At 32.8% G+C, this 23,919-nt stretch overlaps 2 protein-coding genes and 1 pseudogene across 4 annotated transcripts; all 3 read left to right on the top strand.

Annotated features, from left to right (window-relative positions):
* Positions 1-2,614: 2,614 nt before the first annotated feature.
* LOC111205417 (B3 domain-containing protein REM14) lies at positions 2,615-10,430 on the top strand. Of its 3 annotated transcripts, XR_007322856.1 has the most exons (4): positions 2,615-5,628; positions 5,966-6,099; positions 6,801-9,232; positions 9,335-10,430. XR_007322856.1 is itself a non-coding variant. In XM_022701197.2 (2 exons), exons 1-2 carry the CDS (start codon positions 9,179-9,181, stop codon positions 9,638-9,640), a joined length of 360 nt encoding a protein of 119 aa, XP_022556918.1. In that variant the 5' UTR covers positions 8,790-9,178; the 3' UTR covers positions 9,641-10,417. The 3 variants fall into 3 exon arrangements, 1 of the variants encoding a protein (XP_022556918.1); XR_007322857.1 differs by lacking the exons at positions 2,615-5,628; positions 5,966-6,099 and having other exon boundaries at positions 6,113-6,890; positions 7,014-9,232; XM_022701197.2 differs by lacking the exons at positions 2,615-5,628; positions 5,966-6,099 and having other exon boundaries at positions 8,790-9,232; positions 9,335-10,417.
* A 442-nt stretch (positions 10,431-10,872) lies between these two features.
* LOC125586363 lies at positions 10,873-15,054 on the top strand (annotated as a pseudogene).
* A 4,341-nt stretch (positions 15,055-19,395) lies between these two features.
* Positions 19,396-21,174, top strand: LOC106448608 (B3 domain-containing protein REM12-like). Its single transcript, XM_013890471.3, has 4 exons — positions 19,396-19,536; positions 20,196-20,357; positions 20,467-20,847; positions 20,923-21,174. The coding sequence occupies exons 1-4, from the start codon at positions 19,396-19,398 to the stop codon at positions 21,172-21,174; spliced, it is 936 nt and encodes a 311-aa protein (XP_013745925.3).
* Positions 21,175-23,919: the final 2,745 nt, after the last annotated feature.

Below are 23,919 nucleotides of genomic sequence, written 5' to 3'. Positions count from 1 at the left end.
TTTGTAGAGTGTGTTTGATTTGTTGTGTGATATGTCAAATTCAAAATTTGTAAAATTGTTTTCCAACGTATTAAACCTTTCAAATTCAAAAAAATATATATATTGAAGTTAAAGGGTTAGAAATATATGAAGTATAAGATAAGAAATATAAGGAAGATAGGGTTTGAGGTTTGGAGATAAGAAAGATAGGGTTTGAGGTTTGGGGTTTAAAATTTTAGGGGTTAGCAAAAAAAGCCTCGCTATTTGCACGTAAAATCGATGATAAAAACAAAAATCGTCGCAAGAACGACGTTAAATAAAACACGGGCCTCTGTATATCCTCGTTAATTTGCTTGGGCCTTGCGACGAAACAAAAGACGGGCCCACGTAAAATCGATGATAAAACAAAAATCGTCGCAAGAACGACGTTAAATAAAAGACGGGCCTCTGTATATCCTCGTTAATTTGCTTGGGCCTTGCGACAAAACGAAAGACGGGCCTCTGTCTTTCCTCGTTATTTTGCGACGAATTGTCGACGAACACTAATCCTATATATAGGCGAAACCGCAGCCCTCTTCATTTCCTCTCTAATTCCTCTCTAGAGCCTTTCTATTTCCTCTCAACATGGTAACTCTCTTTCCTCTCTAAGTAGTTTAGGGAATTTAGATTAGGTGGTTAGTTTAGGGAATTTAGTTTACGAAATTAGTTTACAAAATTTAGGTTTCCTCATTTTATTAATTACGTAGTTAATACTGTTCATAATTTTTTATTTACTCTTGAATTTAATTTAGAAATTTAAATTTTGCAGACTATTCGTAGGCACCAGCGTAGTGCTCACTACTCGCAGATGTTCGGTCCACCGGGTAGTCGGTTAGACCCGTCTTCACTTCCCGGTTCTTCTTCAGCTCCTGGTTCTTCGGGTCAGCAGGAGACCGTCCCCGAGACTCAATCTTCTCAGAGAGTCTCGCCTTCTTCTACGGCATCGCCATCAGTTCCTCATGTGCCTCCTCCGGTAGCTCCTCCTCCGATGCCAGCTCCTCATGTGCCTCCTCAGATGCCCGCCCATCAGGTTCATGCTGATTTGATGGTGCCAGCGAGTTGTCCTTACTCTCAGTACACTGTTGAGGACATTCTCGGTTTGCCAGGCAGAGAAGGCTTACCGATCATAGACCCCGACCGACCTGAAGGAACTCTTTGGTATGTATGTTACATTTATTTTTTAAAATTCATTTGTGACTTTAATAAATATTTAAAACTTTGAATTTGTTTTTTTTTTCCAGGTTTGGGGTTGATAACTGCCTTGCAACAGAAGTAACCGAGACGATTAAAGGTTACTTCTCCATGGCACATCCCAACTGGAAATCCACTCCGATCTACATCAGAAGGACGTGGTTCAAGATTTACGCTGTAAGTTTTTACAATTTATTCCTGATTTATATTTTTTTAAATTTTATTTTTCTAAACTAATTATTAATGTTTTTTTTTTGCAGCAAAAATTTAATTGGTCCATGGGGGTCACTGAGAAGGTGCGGAAAGAGTTTATCGACAAGGCGAAGAAACGTTTGTTGGACACGGTCTCCAACTGGAAGGGTGACTGGATCGTGAAGGGCTATGAGCGGGGCAAACCCTCAACCATCACCACGGACGTGTGGGATGGCCTCATCCGTTACTGGAGGGATCCTGATGCCATGAGAGTCGCCCAGTCTTGCTCCGCCTCCCATAACTCGGTAGATGAGCATGGCCACAGGGCGATGCAACATAGTACGGGCCAAAAACCACACGCCCGCGTCCGTTTGGAAATGGTACGTAATTTAAATATTTAACTTTTTGATTTTTAATATATATATATATATATAATAAAAACTTTCTTAACTATTTTTAGGCCAAGGAGTTGGGACGTTTACCGACTCTTATGGAACTTTTCGATCGGACCCACAAAAACAAGGCGGGCGCATTTGTAGATGAAAGGTCTGAGAAGATCTACAATGATGTGGCAGCTCGTATTGACGAGCGTGAGACCCAGCTGGCGCAGGAGTCCGCCGACGGATTACCCGTCGTCTTATCCACAATAGAAGTGGATAGAATTTACGAGGAGGTAAATTTTATATAAATTTTTTATTAATTCCATTTTACTTTAAAATTTAAATTTTAATATATATTTTATTGTTTTTTAAGGTCGCTCCTAAGAAAAAGGGACGTGTGTTGGGGATTGGTTCCGTCAACGATGTTCCGAGAGCGACTTCCTCTTATGGCCAGAGACGGGATGATGAAGTCTCTCAGCTGCGCGACGTGTTGGAGACGACACAACATCAGCTGTCGTCGACACAAAACGAGTTGGCCTCGACAAAATCGTCGTTCACAGCTCGTATGACTGGTCTCGAGAACTTCTTGGACGTCATAGCGGCCACAAATCCGGAATGGGAGGCCATGTTCAGGACCATGAGACAACAAAACCCCATTCCAGGCGAGACATCCGTGCAAGTCAACGAGGAAGATCTCTCGAGAAGGAGCGAGGAATTCTACGACGCGGCAATGCAGCATTAGTTTTTTTTTTGTTATTGTATTTTAAAATTCAAAACTTATTTATATATTATATAATTTCATTTTAATTCGGCCAAAAAAAATTTTCCTATTCGATTTAATTTCAATTAAAATTTTATTAATAAATTAAATAAATATAATTTTTATTTATAAATTCAGTAAATAGAAAACAAAGTAATTTCGTCGCTAATTCCCGATGTATTAACGAGGAAAATTAACGACGAAATATCGAGGAACAATTATCGAGGATTTTACGTGGATTTACTTACGATTCTATTACGACGAATTATTTTCGTGTTTCTTACGTTTTTATTACGACGAATTTATTTAGAGGTTTTTGCGTGTCTTTTACGACGAATCATTTACGAGTTTCTTACGAGGAAGCACAACGACCGCGTTACGTGGAAACCCCACGTGGTCTTTACGACGAAAACTTAATTCTTCTTTACGAGGAAAATATAACCTCGCTAATTAACGAGGAAATGGCGACGAATCTTCTCTTACGACAATCATATAACGACGAAACGCCTTTCATCGCCATTTCCTCGTAAGCCTTCTTTTCCGAGGAAATAACGACGATTTTGGCCGTCGTTAAATTTGTGTTTTCTTGTAGTGATTCCGGATGTTGGTGTTGTGTTTGTGTATCTCTCTTCTTGGTGGCAGGTAGAATAGAAATTCATTGTCATCTTTATCCCGATGAATATGGATGTGGCGGGTTTTAATTTCCCGCTTGTCCCTCGTTTGAATCAGTCTTTTTTCCTAATATTTCTTCTTATATGGAGTAAATTGGATGAACAAGTTTCGTTGGTATTGCAAAGATTTTCCTCCCATCGAATGCTCTTCTCTGCGTATGGTGCAGTGTGTGTTGTCCTACGGGTTACACTAGATGCGGTCTTTAAAGAAGCTTATGATGTTGTTGTGGTACGATTTCATATGGCTCCTTCTTGTGATTTGTATCGTCATTCTATCCCTTATGTTGTTGTTGTTGTTTGTTTGGCTGTTAATAGCCTTTTTGTATCCTCCTTTGTTGGAGTGTAAACACATTTAAAATTAATGCAAGTTTAGTTTGATCAAAAAAAAAATGTATTAATGAACTTAGATTAGTGGAATAATCTTAGAAAATGAAATTTTATGTTAGAAGTTTCGTGAACAAATCGAACATGTTTATAATAAATATTTAGGTTGTTGGATTCAACATAAGTTAGTCTTCACATGTCCTCACATAGGGATCAGTAATTCAAGGGAAGTCTAATCTAATCAAGTTGTCTGAGTTCGAATAATTACATTTCTTTGCTTAGCAATCATTTTGATGATCTAAGTTTTTTGAGAATTACCCGCTGCCAAAGGTTTTAGTTTATAAATTTAACTCTCATTTTCATTACTTCTTTTACATTCTCTTCTACAATTTTTGTTCATTCTAGCTCTTCTCTTCTCCCGTAGATCGGTAGTGTAACCTTTATCCGTGATGATTCGAACCCTAAATACTACCCCACATTGTTGTGTGGTAGTATAGCTAGTCCAACTCAAAAATGTTTAGCTTTAGAGTTCTCTTTTGACAAGTGACAAAAAAAATAAATGCACTTTGGTGACATAATCATATCAACTTTTTAAGATTTCTACACATGCACCACCATATACAAGAAATGAGATGTTACAGTCATCCCACTCACATAGCACAACTACTTCATTTCGTACCAAGACAGTTACCCCTAATTAACTAATAATTTATTAAAATAAAAATATGAGTACATGTGAAAAATAAATTCATGCTTGTAGTTAAATCATAAACACACAAAAAAAAATATTAAGATGAAACATAACAACATAACTCTATACATACGTGGATTTCTATGTAAAATTCAATTTCATTAACTTATACCTTAATACACACGTTCATAGAAATAGGTCACATTTCTTTTTCGAACAAAGGATAATTCTATATAGATTGGAAATCTGAAAGCCAAATCGGTGGAACTGAATATATATCATAGAAAAAGAAAACAAATTCCTAGCACCATGTATAAGTTTATCAGTCATTATATATATGTATTTTTGCATTTGGAATATGTTAGATTGCAATATGAAAAAAAAATCCTTACATCATTGAAATTCTTTCAACTAAGTAATTAAAGCTGGGCATTCGGTTGGTGTAGACACCAAATGAGAATAGTCCGGTGAGAATACCACATCCGTGATACGTATGATCTTCATGCACTACATTATCCATATAAAAATTTCATATTCTGCATGTAAATATGATAACTTCTTCGGGTATTCATGGATCCCATCATATTGTCGATTAAACCTTCTTTGCTGCAAAATCATACTTCATTGTGAAGATATTTTATTTATTTCCAAACTCCATCTACATAAAATCATCAGATATCTCCCATATTCTGACTTGAGTGATATGCAATATCCTCATGTACGCTTTTTAAATTGTTAATTTATGTCTAAGCCCACATAACTTTTTTTTTGTAAACCATTAAGTGTCTGGGCTAATATCGAATATGGCGTAAAGCATTCATCCCAACGGAAATCGAATTAGGAGTGCAATGGAACTTACTCCAACGACTAAACCACTAGCTCAACCTACCGTTGTTAAATCCACATAGCTTCCTCGAACCCCAAAATAAAAATATCGATCAGTAAAATTATAATAAATAATCTATATATCTTCTACAAATGATATATATACAAAATTTACTTAAGTGATTTCTATTTTAATAAATATAGAATTTTCAAATTATTTTAGATTATACGCAAATAGTTAAAGAAATCATTCATAATAATCAGAAAACAAAACTTGCAATCTTGTATGTAGTCATACATATGATAAGAGTCAACCACAAATTTGGTATTTTCGTTTTCAATTTCAGTAATATATCTATACTTGTTGACCAGAACCATACTTTTTTAGTCAGAACTTTGAATTATTTTATATTCCAAAAAGACAACTAAATTATTAAGTTTACCATATTTATATCATATACCATTGGTGTAAGAAATTTTTAAGCACCCAGATTTCAGATTTCAAGATAAGGTCTAAGAAATTTCCGCCTCTCTTTCTCTGCGAGGAGCTTACCTTTTCTTGTTGCCGTATCGTAGGTTTGTTTCATCTCTAAGCGTGGAGAAACAGATCATCTGTAGACAATTTTATCTTTTGTATTATGTGACTAAACAACATTTTTATATTGAAATTATGGCTCTAGAATATTTTTTTGTTTGATTCAATTATTCGATCGAAATAAAAATCCTTTCCTTGAAAATAATGATATAAAGTCTTTTAAATCGTTGAAGATAGATTTTCTGATTTCATGAATCTGCAAATAGCCTTGAATTAGACGTGTGTATCTATACAACTTATATTTATCATATATGTGTTAACGCAAATTACATCTCGATACATAACTTGTTTTAACATGGTCATTTTTTACTGATACAGAACTTGCTAGAAAAAAGAAAGCGAAGATGAACAATTCGGAAAAAGAAGTTAAAACAGAAGCTGATTCTTCTTCATCAGACCATCCTTGTCCTTTGGCTCTTGTCACGGCTTCGAATGTACGCAAAGCTACTCAGGTATTTGTACTTTTTTGCATATTGTTCTTTGTCTTTCGTTAATATTGTAAAAAAAATGATGGTAACAGATTTATGCCAGTCCAAAATTTAAAAAATTTATTGATGCCATATGCTGACTTAAAACTTTGTGCTTTTATTATTCATGTAAAAAAATTATAATGCCTTACATAAACTAAATTATCGCTTAAAATCATTGCCCTAAGCAGTCCGTTCCTTTCCCTATGCTTTGGATTTGGATCCCCTCGTGTCTTAAATCCCCTTGTGGCTTAGTCTGGAAAAAAGTTCAAGAAAATTCAATAGTTAACTTAAATGTGGTTTTGAGATTTGATTTGACAAAACCTCTCTTTCAAAAAAAATTAAATATTAATTTATTTTGTTTTTTTAATTAAATATCCAAAAGTTTGGAACAGAAACTCGGAATCTTCAAGACTCGATACCACAACATGTAATATTAGTTTTTTTCCAATTAGTTTGTGCATTTCTTGAAGATGGTGCGAAATATTTGAACAAAACATGGCGTTTTGTAGTGGATTGGTTTGGTTTATTTGCCTACTTCCCTTCCTTATTTCATGCGTAGAGAAATAACTGTTTCTAGCTATATCATCGTTAAGACAAGAATAGAGCTTTTTGTTACGTGTTCTACAGTTTGGCATCATGAGTAAATGCTGAAAAGGTCTGAACCTTTAATATATTTTGTGCAGTGTCGGGAACGACGTCCTCCAACTTCCCCAAGCCAAAAACAGTTTATGAAGTTAAAACTTGCACATGACAGCCTCATAAGAGGTAGACAGGTGAGTTCTAATTAACAATCAACTCTTATTCCAGATGGTTAATTAGTTTAAACAATCAACCCTAATTTGGTCATGTTACTTTCTCTGAAACTAATCTTACGAAACCTCTTAAACATTTTTCAGTATCTTTCAGTGCCATTTATGAGAGCAAATGGCATGACCAAACCAGGGCTGATAACTCTGGTAGGAAAAGATGGTGTAAAGTGGAAAGTGAATCTAAAAGAGGAGGGATCCGGAAGCGCACTGTGTCTTGGAACGGGGTGGAAAGAGTTTGCTAAAGCAAATGGGTTAAAGACGGGTGACTACTTCACCTTGGAGTCAGCATGGAAAAATGAAATTCCTATGCTCAGCTTGGTCAACACAGAGTCTGCCAGTGACAGAAAGGAGAGAGGAGAGTCTTCAAAAGCCATGGAGAAAGAGAGAAGTACTGATACATCTTCAATCGTCCAAAACCGAGTAGTGACATTGGCCCTTGAAACTAAAGATGTCAAAGCATGTACATTGGTAAGTTTATTAAAATAAATATTGCAAAGAGGTGGATTAGAAATTTTATCTGAAATTATATATTTTGCAGAATCTTCCAAGTGAATTCGTGACAGCTATTGGCATCAAGAAGCTTGGAAAGATAACCTTTCTTGGTAAGGATGGAATGAAGTGGTGGGGATGTCTTCTGTCAGGAAATGGATCCGTAGCTGTTGGAATTGGTTGGAGAAATTTCTGTGAGGCTAATGGTGTAAAGTTAGGTGAGTCATTCAGCCTGGTGCTCATTAACGAAGAAGAGGACACAGGTCCGATATTCAAGTTCTGTCCCAACTCCGGAAACTAAGAAAAAATGTTTTTATTAAAAGCATTTGAATTGCCATTAGTCTTCCCTTTCAAACAAATACCTTTTCGTTTGTTATGTTGTTTTGTTCTGATATAATTTCATATATGTATCTCATATATTTTCATGAAACTTTGACTCATGTTATTGGACAAGCTGTCTCTTGTCCAAGTTTGTTTGCTATTGAACGTGGTAAACTTTCATCTTATCTTATCGTTTAACGTAAGTTCAAACAACTGTCTTTCGTTTATCAGTTTTTTGGAATACCCTAACACTTTCTCATATTCCATATGTGAAACTTTTTATAAGTCTCTGTCCGTTTGATATCCTAAATCAAGAAAGGATAAATCCTAATCTGAATCCAAATCCCAAACTCTAAATTTTATAGCCTAAACTAAAATTTTAAAACTTTCATAGTGGCGAGACATATATGAGTAATCTTAAATAAAGGAAAGTTAAATGCTAAACTCAAACCTTAAACCATAACAATACAATAAAAGAGTATTAAGCTGACAAAAGAAAGATAAACTTTGAGCATTACTAAACCTAAAACCAAATCTAAAAAATCAATCTTAAAGTTGAGTTGCAGTATATTTTTTTATCATCAAAGTTGAGTTGCAGTATATTTTTTTATCATCAAAGTTGAGTTGCAGTATATACGGTAATTTGATATAACTTTGAGTAATAATTATAGGGTAAAGACTGTAAATTATATAGTAAATTTGTAATAGAAATATGAGTTACTTATTTATTAAAATAGATGATGGTAACTTTTTGTTATAGAATATGAGTTAAGTTTTAAAGAATATGAGTTAAGTTTTAAGTTAAAATAGATTATCACTTACAAATAATAAAAATATAAATAATAATCTAAATGTGACAAGATAATGTTGATCAATTACAAATAATAAAAATATAAAATTTTAAAACTAAAAACACCAAATGATATACTTTCTCCATTTCATAATACTTGATGTTTCGTAGTAATACACAAAGATTAAGAAAATTAAATTTCTCTAAAAAAGTATTATAAAGATATAATTTTAAAATCAATTAACCTATTATAAAAGAGACAGTAAAATATAATAGTAAAATCTACTTGGTTGAACAGTTTCCGATAAAGTTAAAATTCATCTTAAAATCTCAAAACTTCATGTAAATTGAAACAAAATAGTCTTTCTAAAACATCATCTATATTGAAATATGGGGATTATAATTTTACATTTGGTATAAAATTTGATGTCATTATTGAAGAAGACAAAAAATTATAACTTCAAAACACTAAATTTGGCGTAATTTTTACATCAAATTTGGTGTCATTGTTATAGATGCTATAAATATAGTGAAAGAAACAAGATATACAATAAATAGGAGAACCAAACGTCGTCTTCTAGTTGGTTTATTAAATTATTTTCTCCATGGGATTGCAGAGTAGAGTTCTTAAAGCCTTCTGAAGCTTCCGAAAATGGTGATTAAGCATTTCTTCAAGCCTCTTCTTCCTGGCTTCCACAGCCACTTGGTACTTTCTCTCTTTCCCTTTTTTTCTATATATGTTTATGTCTGTCTCTCAGAGAAGCTAACTGAGAGATGGGTTTGGTTTTGTGTTTGCATGTTGCTTCAGACAATTCCTGTAGCCTTCTTGAAGTATATAGAAGGAACAAATGGGCACCATTCGGCGAAGCTGAGATCAGACGCGTCAAAGATAACCTGGGAAGTGAAAATAGAAGATGGCCGGAGACTGACTAATGGTTGGAAAGAGTTCGCTCTTGCGCACGATCTCCGAATCGGCGACATTCTCATTTTCAGACAAGAGAAAGACATGGCTTTCCACGTGACACTCTTGGGACCTAGTGGCTGTGAGATTCAATATGAGTCGTGTTCAGAAGAAGAGAACAATATCGGTGAGTTGTGTTCTGTCTCCGTCTAACTCTGCGCGTGACAATGAATCTTTGACTGAACAATATCGGTGAGTTGTGTTCTGTCTCCCTCTTGTTTTGTGGCTTATGTCTCGCCCGCGACCCTACGTCATGACAAACTGGTATTCTACTGCTGATTTGAACAAAATAAAAATACTCAAAATGATTGTGATGCTGAATTTTCAGAATCTTCCAAGGAGTTTTGTAAGGGCAAATGGTCTAGAGAAAAGATGTGGAGATATTGTTGTGATGAATGAAAAGAGTAAATCATGGACGCTGGCTTTGAAACAAGAGCTATGTAGAAATAGTTAGAGCATCTTCAACGCAAATATCCAACTTGGGTTTCCTATTTTTTTTTTCTAATTTTAAAAAAAAATTAAAAATGAATCAAATGGGGCTGCCACGTGTCAGTGAGACCCGCAAAACAGTGCAAAATACGTCGCAGAGAAAACCGTCTCTCCCTTTTTGGTGGACCCCACACCACCTTTTCCCCTAAAAACCCTCATTGCATCCCGCGTTGAGGGTGCTCTTACATCTAGGGATGTTAACATGGGTAATTACCCATGGGTTTACCCAAACCCAATAAAACCCAATAACAATGGGTTGGGTTTTAACCCATCTAAGATTAATTGGGTCAACCATGGGTATTAATTTTAAAACTCATATTTATGTTGGGTAAATACAAAAGGGTAATGGTGTACCCATGAGTTTTCAATTATATATATAGATTTTGACCATTTCAATTAAATTATATAAAATTTGCAAAAATGTTTTTTTTTCGTCAGAACCAAAAAATAAATTTTTCCGCCAAAACCGTAAAATAAATTTTCTCATAGAAACCAAAACCGAGTTTTCCCACCGAAACCGAAAAATCGAGTTTTCCCACCAAAACCGAAAAACCGAGTTTTCCCGTCAAAATAAAAACGAGTTTTCCCGCAGAAACCGAAAAACCGAGTTTTCCCGCCAAAACCGAAAAATCGAGTTTTTCCGTCAAAATAAAAATGAGTTTTCCCGCAGAAACCGAAAAACTGAGTTTTTCCGCCAAAAACGAAAAATCGAGTTTTCCCGCCAAAAACGAAAAATCGAGTTTTCCCGCCAAAACCGCAAAACCGAGTTTTCCCGCCAAAACCGCAAAACCGAGTTTTCCTGCCAAAACCGCTAAACCGAATTTTCTAGCAAAAACCGTAAAACCGAGTTTTTCCGCCAAAAATTTGCAAAAAGATTGTTCCCGCCAAAATCGAAAACAGGTTTCCCGCCAAAACTAACAAATTTTCCTGCCAAAACCGTAAAAACAAGTTTTTTCCGCCAAAACTGCAAAAACGAGTTTTCTGGCTAAAACCAGAAAGATTATTTTTCCCGCAAACCTCAAAAATCGAGTTTTCCAACCAAAACCAAAAAAAAAAATTTACCGACCAAAAACCGCAAAAAGAAAATTTTCCGCTAAAACCACAAAAACAACTTAACAAGTTTTCTCGTTAAAACCATAAATGAGTTTTCCTGTCAAAGCGATGTTTACTGCTAAAACCGCAAAATGAGTTTTCCGGTTAAAATTGCAAAATATTTTTTTTTCCGAAAAAGCGAGTTTTTCCGCCAAAATCGTAAACGAGTTTTTGCGCTGAAACAAGTTTTCTATAAAATTGCAAATATATTAAAGCTCACATTAATGATATTAATATTTTACATGATATTCAGAGTAAATAAGATAATACTTTGGGTACCCACGGGTAAACCTATACTATAATGGGTTATTTTCTTGGTTTGGATTTCAACCTTGATGTTTCTGGGTTTTTGCAAGTTGGGTATAAACTGGGTTGGGTTATTTGTGAGTTGGGTTGGGCTGGGTTATTTTACCCTACATTAACATCCCTAGAGTGTAATAATGTTTAAGCTTTTTGTAGTCCCCACTGTGCAAGACAAATTTAACTGAATCAAGTGTTTGCGCTTTCTTTCTATGTGAGATTTGTAATGACTAGCGTTAACTCAAGAAGTCCAATTGCTTACTTTGCGATTGTGAACGTTAGACTAACTTTGGTTCAAAATGTTGATCGGTTAAATTTTATGTAATTTGAGATGTTTTAATTTTATAAATTTAGGAAAAACTAAAATGTCGGTTCAAAATCTGCTTCAAAAAATTGTATATAAATATAAATATTTATAAAATAACTAAATTGTAATAACTAGTCAATATTTTACTTTCATTTGTTTTAGAGTTTTTAGTTGTAATTTATATGAATAAAAATAATATAATATTGAGAATATAATATAAATTACGACTATAATATTTTGAAATAATATAACTAAATCGTAATAACTATAATAACTAGTCAGTAAAATTATGTTGTTATCTGAATTAAACCTTGAATTTTGGATATAAAACTTTGGATCAGTTTAGTTATCAATTTTTTTTATGTTGAATTGTATATATTCTTCCAAAAATTGTATATATTGTTTTGAGAAAATAAAATATAACTAAATGATGATAGTTTGGAGTTGCATGGACAAACATAACGGATAATCTTTTGAAATCTCATGCACATATACGAAAATCTGCAGAATAACAATATATAACTGATTAATAATCTGCAGATTTTTTGGAAAATTTCATATATTTTGAATAATGTTGGTCAAATTAATTAGTTTTTAAAAGATTGTTTGGATGAATTTAAATAATGGTTATAATTCGTTCTTAACCCTACCCGAAAATTAGTAAACTCCAATAGGACTTATGAGAATAGTACCGAAAATATGGATCAACCGAACCAAACCTGGAGAATCGTTTGTGAAGCGAATGGCCTAAAGTTGGGAAAATCTTTCACTTTGGAGATCATTAATGAACATGACAAAGCAGCTCCAGTCTTTAAGTTATGATCTCAGGAGACTAATAAATGCAAAAATGTAAGTTAGAGACAGAAATGTGTAAAGTAGAGAGAAGAAGCTCTACAATAAATAAGAGTATTAAGATCCCTTGTTTGACTTTAACCAACCAAAAAGAAAGAAGGTCTACAATAAATGATCGCTGTCTTCAAGTTGGGTTATTACATTATTTTCTCCAAGAATTGAAGTCTATAGTTCGAGAGACTCAGAGCTTCTGAAGTTTATGAGGATGCCAAATAAACGTTTCTTCAAGCCTCTTCTTCCTGGCTTCCACAGCCACTTGGTACTCTCTCTATTCCTTTTTCTATATGTCTATGTCTCTCTGAGTAGCTAACTGAGAGATGGGTTTGGTTTTGTGTTTGCATGTTTTTTTCAGACAATTCCTGTAGCCTTCTTCTTGAAGTATATAGAAGGAACAAATGAGCACCATACGGCGAAGCTAAGATCAGACGCGTCAAAGATAACATGGGAAGTAAAAATAGAAGATGGCCAGAAACTCACTGATGGTTGGAAAGAGTTCGCTATTGCACACGATCTTCGTATAGGTGATATTCTCATGTTCAGGCAAGAGAAAGACATGGCTTTCCACGTAACACTCCTGGGACCTAGTGGCTGTGAGTTTCAATATGAGTCGTGTTCAGAAGAAGAGAACAACCTCGGTGAGTTATGTTCTGTCTCTGTCTAAAACTCTGAATCTCAGACTGGCTTTTAAGAAATGTGCTCAACGAACAAGGTTTAAAGTTTAAACTGTAATGTGTTTGCTCAAAAAAAAAACTGCAATGTGCATGTGGGAGAAGGAAGAATCAGTTTCCCATCAGTTTGACTATTTGCATGTGAGATTTATTCTTTTCTTTTCTTTTCAGGGAGGAATATTCCAAAGAAGAAGAATTTAGAAAGAGAAGCTGAGTCTTCTTCACTAGATCCCTCTTGTTTTCTAGCTACTATCTGGCCTTCGTCCCTACGTTATGACACATTGGTATTCTACTCTTCATTTGAACATATGTTGTATTAAAACTAAGGTATGATATATATCAAAAAGTCATGTTGTATTGTAAATTTGTAATGAATTTTCAGAACCTTCCAAGGAGTTTTGTGAGGTCAAATGGTCTGGAAACAAGATGTGGAGGAGAGATTGTTCTGATGAATGAAAAGGGTAAATCATGGACTTTGGCTTTAAAACAAAAGCTAAGTGGATCTACTTACATCAGACGAGGGTGGAGACGTTTCTGTAGTGCCAATGTGCTTAAAACTGGAGGCGTCTACACTTTCAAACTAATCCATAGTGGGAGAACTCCGGTTCTTCGTTTGTTCTTCACAGAGTCAGAGTCAGAGTCAGAAGAGAGAAACGTCGGTGAGTTTTGTTTTGTGTCTCTCTTATTTTGAAATAATGGATCTTTAAGTAGAGAGAATCAGTTTGACTGCTACAATACCACTTGAATTGATTTTTTTTTTTTCAGAGAAGATTCAGAGGAAGAAAGCAGAGTCTTCTTCACTAGATCCCTCTTCTTTTGTGGCTAATAACCCTACGTTATGACACACTGGTACTCTACTATTAATTTTTTGAATGATAAAATATACCAATGGTGTGAATTAGATAGAACTCATGTTTTATTTATTATAAATAAATTTTTCAGGGTCTTCCAATGAAATTTTGAAGGGAAAATGGTCTAGATACCAGATGTGGAGAGATTGTTCTGATGAATGACAAGGGTAGAACATGGAAGCTAAATCTGAAAAGAAAGAGATCATGTGGAACTATGTATATCACACAAGGGTGGAGAAGTTTCTGTAGTGCCAATGGACTTAGAGCTGGAAGTTTTTTCACTTTCAAACTGATCAAAAAAGGAGGAACTCAGGTTCTACGTTTGTCCCCTAAAGAGAGAGAAGATTGCTCATCAGAAGCTAATGAAATGGAGTCTCTTTCCACAGAAACAGAAAGCGATGAAGAGAGCAGCCAATATGAGAAACAAATCAAGAAAATAGATCGACATGGAAAGCTTCATCTTCACAATCCCAAAACCGATTTCTGACGCTAGCGCTTAAACCTTTCAATCTTGAAAAGTATATACTGGTCAGTGTCATTCACTTGAAGGCCTTTGTCGTCTTACACTCTGTTCAGTCCTGAATCCTTTATTTGAATCTTTGTTGCAGTATTTTCCTGTACGCTTCAGCAGGAGCCACGGCATCAATGAGGAAGCTAAAATGACACTGTTGGACAAAAACGGTGTCAAGTGGTCTACGGATCTGCGGTCTGAGGAAACTAGTGATAGAATAAGACTGGTAGGAGGTTGGCAAGAGTTTTTCAAAACTAACTGTATGAAGCCAGGTGAATCAATCATTGTGAAGCTGATATGGGAAGGAGACAAAAGTTGTGTTCTCAAGTTCTGCTCTAAGGTGAAGAATGAGACCAAATGAAACTGTATCTGTGTACTATGTTTTAGCTTTTTTTTAAGTTCCCATAACGAATTAAAATGAATCAACGATTGGCCTTTTTGTAGTTTGGGATTTGTGAATGTTTTTTATTTTGTCAACGGGATTTGTGAATGTTATATTACCTTTAGTAGTACTCAAACATAACACAGAAAAAACAACACCAAAGAGAGACACTAAAGAAACATTAGAGGCATTGAGATAATGGTAACTTTGATAGTTTGTGAAACATGAACATTTTTAAAAAATTAATTCTACTAAAAAATGTAATTTTGATAGTAGCTTTACAATCAAAAGCCAACTCAGTGGAACTGTATCAATATACACCATAGCAAAAAATCATATTCCAAGCACCATGTATAAGTTTATCAGCCATTATATTATTTTGCAATTGGAATATGTTGGATTGCAAAATTTAAAAATATGATTACATCATTGCAATTCTTTTAACTAAGTAGTGAAAGACGGGCATTCGGTTGGTATAGAACATAATGAGAATAGTCCGGTGAGAATATCACATCCGGTGTGATATACATGATCTTCATGTACTTCATTGTCCATATCAAAGCTTCACATTCTGCATGTAAATATAATAAACTTCTTCGGATATTCATGGATCCCATCATGTTATCGATGAAAACTTCTTTGTTGCAAAACCATACTTCCTTGTGAAGATATTTCATTTATTTCCAAACTCCATCTACATAACATCAACAGAGATATCTCTCATATTCTGACTTGAGTGATGTGCAATATCTTCATGTACGTTTTTCAGTAGGTTATAATAATAATCTAGAAAATCTTATATAAGTGATATTTATATATACCAAATTACTTCAGTGACTTCTATTTTAATAAAAACTAGATTTTGATCCGCGCTTTGAAAGCGCGAAATTATCTTTTGTTGACATATTTATTAATCCGTCCGTTTGTTCATTAATTTGTTTAGACCTAGGCGTTTAGTTTTGGTTACTATTTGTTTTTTTTATTCGGTTATGTTTTGGTTTCCGTTTTTTTTTGTTTCTAGTTCAAGAGATATAGGAACCTTTCAATTATTTATGAATTTGGATTTTGGTTATTAGTTTTCAGTTTGGTTTGGATAACAATGTTAAAAACCAGCTAATATTTTAGTTCTCTGTTCTGGTTCGATTTCTATTTTTCAGATAATTTTCAATAATTTGTGTCAAAATCAATTAGGGTATCAGATAACTCGGATAAATTAGATTAACTCGGATAAATTAGATGTTCCTGATAAAAAAAATACTTGGGTGATTCAGTTCTATCTGGAAATTATGATAATTTAAAATATTTGGATAAAAGTTAATAAAATAATCTGATATTTTTGGTAGTTCGGTTTATAGGTAGTAATTTTAGAATATTTGATAATTGGAAAATAAATATTTAATACTTTTAGGTACATAAACTATATCTTAGTACCCATTTGATTTTTCGGTTTGGTTCTGATTTGGTTTCCGTTTATCTATTTCAAAGATACATGGACCGTTCATATATTTCTAAACATCGATTTGGTTTCGTTTCATTTTTTTTTGCTTGGTTTCATTTTTGGTTCTGTTTTAATACTACGTTTTTGGTTCTCGATTTAGTTAGTACAAAACTAAATATAAAATTGTATATATTTAAGAGAAATAAAGGCTTAAGAATACTTACATTCTCATATGCTAAGATGATATCCATAGTTTATCATGATGTAGAAATGTATTGCTTATATGAGTGTTTTTTTTTTGTTGGAATTGTGCTGTTTAAAAAACGTTAGGTAAGTTTGTATTTATAATTATAGTGTAGCTAAAAGTTTTTAGAAGGTCAATAATATTGCAACGAATATTTGTATAGATACAATGAAAGTTGATATATATTGTGGATTCAATAATTTAATAATCGTAACAAAATTTTAGTTCTTTTTTTACCAATAATTAAGTTCATATATATTAATAGATAATATAATATTTTTAATATATTTGTAGATTGTAATCAATACCAAAATAGTGGAGCTAATAATATTTTTGTTTATTTTATTTTATTTTATTTTTAATTATTACAACATTATTATTTGAAAACTTCCTTGTTACAATTTTCTCATAAGCAATATCTTTGGTGATTTGGTGTTTTAATATTAATACTTAAATATATATGTTGTTACTACATAACCTTTATGCATTCGCACCCAAACTCTCCCATTTCCATATCTTCCCAAAACGTAATGGAGTTGATTGGCAAGTGCTTTAGAAGAGTTGTAAGATCTCTCTACAGCCTAAATTATTTCTACAGCCTAAATTTTTCCCGATCATGTTTTCTAAAGATTTTTTAAAGCTACAGATTTTTCTTTCCTTTTTGTTTATTTATAACTGTAGAAAGCCATAAATCTAGAGCACTTATTTTTTGCTTTAGAAAATTTATATGTAAGTCATTGAATCTTTTTAAACCTACAGCTGATATTCTACAGCAAAATTATCTACAGCCGCAGCAAAAAAAAATTTACAGTTTTATTTCTAAAGCAAAAATATAAAGGTACAGTTACTTCTAATCATCCTCAATAAACCAGATAGAGTGTAAGTGCCTCTTTTTGCTTAACTCAATTGTATGAGAATAACTGACTGCAACAATCCGTTATTATAGACACCGTGAACACTATGATCCTTCCAAAATATTTCTTCCATTCCTTAAACTGTAACCTCAGTTCTCTGACCACACTCTTATGACTTATGAGTTCTTGTATTCCTCATTTCCAGAAACTGAAACCACCAATTTCTTTTTTCCCCAACACCACCGAAGTAATCAGAGATCTGTTGAATAAAGCTGCAGAGTCTTCCAAGTACGGTTCTCTACTCTGAGATTTAGATGAGATCATTCCCCTGCCGCTTAATCGCAAAAGAGTCATAACAAAATCAAAAATCACCATCATCCCCTACAGTTAAACCAAAGAACCTTGAAAAGACCTCAAATATGGATATCCTCTTTAAAAAAAAGCAAGTCTCAAGGCATCTCGAAACCTATGAATAGAAGCTTCAAATCTCTTATAGTGCCAAAAATCTTCAAATGAAATCTCTATTTTGCTTTAGCTTCACTCGGGTTTGGACATCCCAATCACTGATCCAAAGTTTTACCACACGCTAAACTTTATGAAACCTCTGTCTCCTTGTAAACGTGAAAGTACCTTTGAGGTCAATTTTAATGGAAGCGATTCTCGTATCTTCACCTGGCCTTAATAATGCAACCAGAGATTCTAGAAAATATTGATGCTCAGCGAAAAGATCTCTCAACATCCATTAACTCGCCAGAAGACAAGGAAAAACCCCCTGAAACACTAATTGAACCTCAAACAAAACCTCTGTCGTCAATTGTGAGGAAACCTTAGAGAAATCGCTTTCGTAATCACTTCGTGCAAAACGCCTAACTTTGATCTTCATCTTCCTCGAAACGTCAGACATATGGTTTATGATTGATATTGCTAATACACATAATATAGATAGTTTTTATTTAGGCTTTTATGATTTAGTTGAAATGCATTGAGAAATAAGGCAATATTTTGTTTGTTGGAATAAAAGGATTTCGTGGCATATACTATTTAAGTAAAAGTATAGGTTTAAATAAAATCAGTGGCATAGTTATGTAATTACTTTGAAAATAAGAGGACACCTCAAAAAATGGTCTTCTGTTTTAATAGTATTGATAGGATTTTCAAATTATTTTAGATTATACGCAAACAGTTAAAGAAATCTTTCATAATAATCAGAAAACAAAACTTGCAATCTTTAGTAAAAAAAAAACAAAACAAAACTTGCAATCTTTTATGTAGTAATACATATGATAAGAGTCAACCACAAAGTTGGTATTTCATTTTCAATTTCAGTAATATATCTGTACTTGTTGACCAGAGTTTATAGTTTTCCATACTATTAACTTTGAATTAATTAATTTTTTTGTCTACACTATGAATTAAATTGCAAAAAGACAACTAAAAGTTATTAAGCTTTGCCATATTTATATCATATACCATTGGTGTAATTAAGCACCCAGATTTCTGATTTCAGATTTCAAGATAAGGTCTAGGAAATTACCGCCTCTCTTTCTGTCGGAGGAGCTCACCTTTATTCTTGTTGCCGCATCGTAGGTTTGTTTCATCTCTCTAAGCGTGGAGAATCATATCGTCTGTAAACAATTTTATCTTTTGTAGTATGTGACTAAACAACATTTTATATTGAAATTACGGCTCTAGAATAGTTATTTTTTGTTTGATTCAAATATTCGAAATAAAAATCCTTTCCTGGAAAATAGTGATATAAAGTCTTTTAAATCGTTGAAGAAAGATTTCTGATTTCCTGCATCTGCAAAATAGCCTTGAGTTAGACGTGTGTATCTATACAACTAATATCTATACAACTTATGTGTTAACGCAGATTACATCTCGATACATAACTTGTTTTAACATGGTCGTTTTTTACTGATGCAGAACTTGCTAGGGAAAAAGAAAGCGAAGATGAACAATTCAGAAACAAAAGTTAAAACAGAAGCTGATTCTTCTTCATCAGACCATCCTTGTCCTTTGGCTCTTGTCACGGCTTCGAATGTACGCAAAGATACTCAGGTATTTGTACTTTTTGCATATTGTCTTTTAGTCTTTCGTTAATATTGTAAACAAAAATTATGGTAATAGTTGGTCCAACATTTTCAAAAAAAAAATTGATGCCTTATATGATCACTTAAAAACTTTGTGCCCTTATTATTTATAATGCCCTACATACCATTAATTGTCGCTTAAAATCATGGCTCTAAGCTGTCCGTTCTTTTGCCTATGCTTGTGGCTTAGTCTGGAAACACTGACATGGTTTTGGTTCCTTTGTCTTTCCAAAGAAATTCAATAGTTAACCTAAACGTGGTTTTGATTAGATTTCAAAAAAAATTAAATATTAGTTTATTTTGTTTTTTATTAAATACAGAAAGACTGAAGGAGAAATCCATAATCCTTCGAAACACGATACCACAACATGTAATATTAGTTTTTTCCCGATTAGTTTGTGCATGTCTTGAAGATGGTGCAAAATATTTGAACACAACATGTCGTTTTGTAGTGGATTGGTTTGGTTTATTTTCCTACTTCCCCTTCCTTATTTCATGCGTAGAGAAGTATCTGGTTCTAGCTATATCATCGTTAAGTCATGAATAGAGCTTTTTGTTAAATATTCTACAGCTTGGCATCATGAGTAAATGCTGAAAAGGTCTGAACCTTTAATATATTTTGTGCAGTGTCTTCGACAAGATTTATGCCCCACAGAATCTAACCATGATGGTACACAAGGTGATAATAACAAGAAGAAGCGTCGGGGACGACGTCCTCCAACTTCCCCAAGCCAAAAACAGTTTATGAAGTTAAAACTTGCACATGACAGCCTCATAAAATATAGACAGGTGAGTTCTAATTAACAATCAACTCTTATTCATGGTTAGATCAACCCTAGTTTGGTCATGGTACTTTCTCTGAAATTAATCTTACGCAATCCGCTTAAACATTTTTCAGTATCTTTCAGTGCCATTTATGAGAGCAAATGGCATGACCAAACCAGGGCTGATAACTCTGGTAGGAAAAGATGGTGTAAAGTGGAAAGTGAATCTTTACGAGGAGAGATCCGGAAGCTCACTGTGTCTTGGAAAGGGGTGGAAAGAGTTTGCTAAAGCAAACGGGTTAAAGACGGGTGAATACTTTACCTTGGAGTTAGTATGGGAAAATGAAATTCCTATGCTCAGCTTGGTCAACACAGAGTCTGCCAGTGACAGAAAGCAGAGAGGTGAGCCTTCAAAAGCCATGGAGAAAGAGAGAAGTACTGATACATCTTCAATCGTCCAAAACCGAGTAGTGACATTGGCCCTTGAAACTAAAGATGTCAAAGCATGTACATTGGTAAGTTTAATAAAACAATTATTGCAAAAGAGGTGGATTAGAAATTGTATTTTAAATAAATTATATATTTTGCAGCATCTTCCAAGTGAATTCGTGACAGCTATTGGCATCAAGAAGCTTGGAAAGATAACCTTGCTTGGCAAGGATGGAATGAAGTGGTGGGGATGTCTTTTGTCAAGAGATGGAACCGTGGCTGTTGGAATTGGTTGGAGAAATTTCTGTGAGGCTAATGGTGTAAAGTTAGGTGATTCATTCAGCCTAGTATTCATTAACGAAGAAGAGGACACAGGTCCGGTATTCAAGTTCAGTCCCAACTCCGGGAACTGAGAAAAATTGTTTTAATTAAAAGCATTTGAATTTCCATTACTCTTCCCATCAAACAAAGACTTTTCGTTTGTTATGTTTTTTTTTTCTTTTCGTTTGTTATGTTTTTCAGTTCTGATAAATAACTAATATCGAAATGGCCATATGATTATGTATCTCATATTGTTATGTTTTTCGGTTCTGATAAATAACTAATATCGAAATGGCCATATGATTATATCTCATATATTTTCATGAAACTGTGACTCATGTTATTGGACAAGCTGTCTCTTGTCCAAGTTCGTTTAGTTCTGAACGTGGTAAACTTTCATCTTATCGCATCGTTTCAATTAAGTTCAAGCAATTGTCTTTCGTTAATCAGTTTTTTTGGCATACCCTAACACTTTCTCATTTTCCATATGAGAAACTTTTTTAATAAGTCTATGTCCGTTTGATATCCTAAATCAAGAAAAGATAAATCATAAATTCGGAATCCAAATCTTAAACCCTAAATTTTATAGCCTAAACTCAACTTTTAAAAATTTCACAGTGGTGAGACAACATATGACTAAATAAAGGAAAGTTAAATGCTAAATCCATACCTTAAACCATAACAATACAATCTCTTATATATTAATTGAGGAACATTACAACATTGTTTTGTAGCCACGTGTCACAATGAGAATAAAATTCAGAATTTTTAGAAAAATAGATTGGTCCATCTTAATTTATATTATACTTTTATTAAACTAACTATCAAATTGATAAATAGTGTACAAAAAAATATTTTCGCACTTTCCTTAAATAAAAGTTACGGAATTACCTAATATGATTAACATATATATGACAATTAATGATTAAGAATAATAAATATTTGATAACAATTTTTGTATCTTAGCTCTTTTTGTTTAATTTTATATTATTAAAAGATATTAAACAATCATATTAACCATATAATTAAAAAAAAATATTTTCTTATATGTTACATTTTGAATTTTTAAAAACGACAATAAATTATTAGAAATTCTTAATTTGTTTTGTTATAACAATATACAAATGATCATAAAATTGTATTAATATGGTTTTTTATTTAATAAATGTTCAAATTAAATTATGTATATATATATATTCAGCTAACGACTTAAAGCAAGAAAATGGGCTTCATCAATTTATCCAGTTGAAACCCTTCAAAACTATGTGGAAGACTAAGGTCAAAGTAAATCGATTTTGGAAATAATACTACGCTGCTGGTTCTAAAACCATTAAAATGGTTCTAAATGATGTTAAAGTAAAGTATTAAAAAAATTGTAGAACCTGTTTTTGTAATAAAAATTTACTTGATGACCATATTATTGTTTTTATAGGTATAAACATGGTAATAAAATTTTTAAGCCCAAATCGATTAAGCTCATCATAAATTCAAAATAGATTTCGGTCCAAAATTACAATTACAAATGCTTAATCCAACATATAGATGATTTTATAAAGAAAACATAACTGTATGCATATTAAAAAAATTCAAACACATATACATATTTAATTTGTCAATGCTATATATTTTAAATTTTTATATATGAGCTCACCCTGCGCAAAGGCAGGTCTTATCCTAGTGACAGAGTATTAAGCTAACAAAAGAAAGATAAACTTTGAGCATAAGTACTAAACCTAAACCAAATCTAAAAACTAATTAAATCTTATACAGTATATACGGTGATTTGATGCAACTTTTGAGTAATAATTATATGGTAAAAGACAGTAAATTATATAGTAACTTTGTAATAGAAATATGAGTTACTTATTTTATTAAAATATATAATGGTAACTTTTTGTTGTATAACTTGAATTTAGTTTTAAATCAAATTTAATATAAAATTAAAATATTAGAGAATAAATGAAAGATTAAATTATTTTAAAATAGTAAATTGATAATTACTTTTAGAATTAATAAAAATAAAAAAAATTAACAAACTACTAATTATTGATAGTATTAATTAGTTATATATTAATAATATAAAGAAGTTACAGAAATTAATAATAACTTAAGTTTTAATTTAAAAATCTGATAGTAATAGACGCCCTATAAAAGCTTACTCTAAATCTATAAAAAGCTGATAGTAATATATAGTTCGTCCAAATGGTCCGTATTTTTCTTTAAACCTTTAAAATTATAAAAAGAACTTAAATAAAAAAATACGAAATCAAGACAATGTCTTGAAATAACAAGTCCAATTTAACCTGTTGAGAAATTCCTCAAAAGAGAAGATGACAAATTAATCACTTACAAAATACAAACAAATTTAGCGGGATTTTTTGACGGAATATCAACCTGTCTGAAATTGTCATAAATTTAGCGAGATTTTTTTACGAATTTTTCTTTCCGTCAAAAATTTCTCCACAGAAAGATATATCACTACGTATGATTTTCCGATGAAAAAGTGCTTTTCAAACGAAGTTCTGGAACGGATTTCCGAGAAATAATATATCCATAAATTCAAATTTCTTAATGAAATTTTTGTAATTCGTCAGAAATCTATCAGGAATACATTCACATTATTCTATAAATACATATTCCCTCATTCAAAACAATTGACAAAATACATGTTTTGTTCTAATTATTTTTGTTCTTAGATAGATAAACCTCCGACAAGAATATGCAAACGGTATAAACATGGGTTTGGCACTACGAAAACCATAAACGACGAAAACTAATAAGTTAAAATGTCCATTTTCTACTTATCGAAATTATAGAAATATTAAGATTGTGAAAAT

The sequence above is a fragment of the Brassica napus genome, chromosome C4, assembly GCF_020379485.1.
Source record: "Brassica napus cultivar Da-Ae chromosome C4, Da-Ae, whole genome shotgun sequence".
NCBI lineage: Eukaryota > Viridiplantae > Streptophyta > Magnoliopsida > Brassicales > Brassicaceae > Brassica > Brassica napus.
This window is presented reverse-complemented; position numbering and strand designations above follow the sequence as displayed.

Bases quoted from the DNA above. Each gene is read 5' to 3' on its own strand.
- LOC106448608 (XM_013890471.3), top strand. From the start codon at position 19,396: ATGCAGAACTTGCTAGGGAAAAAGAAAGCGAAGATGAACAATTCAGAA. The intron at 19,537-20,195 runs GTATTTGTACTT...TATTTTGTGCAG, and splicing joins ATGTACGCAAAGATACTCAG to TGTCTTCGACAAGATTTATG. The intron at 20,848-20,922 runs GTAAGTTTAATA...TATATTTTGCAG, and splicing joins ATGTCAAAGCATGTACATTG to CATCTTCCAAGTGAATTCGT.
- LOC111205417 (XM_022701197.2), top strand. From the start codon at position 9,179: ATGGTGATTAAGCATTTCTTCAAGCCTCTTCTTCCTGGCTTCCACAGC. The intron at 9,233-9,334 runs GTACTTTCTCTC...ATGTTGCTTCAG, and splicing joins CTGGCTTCCACAGCCACTTG to ACAATTCCTGTAGCCTTCTT.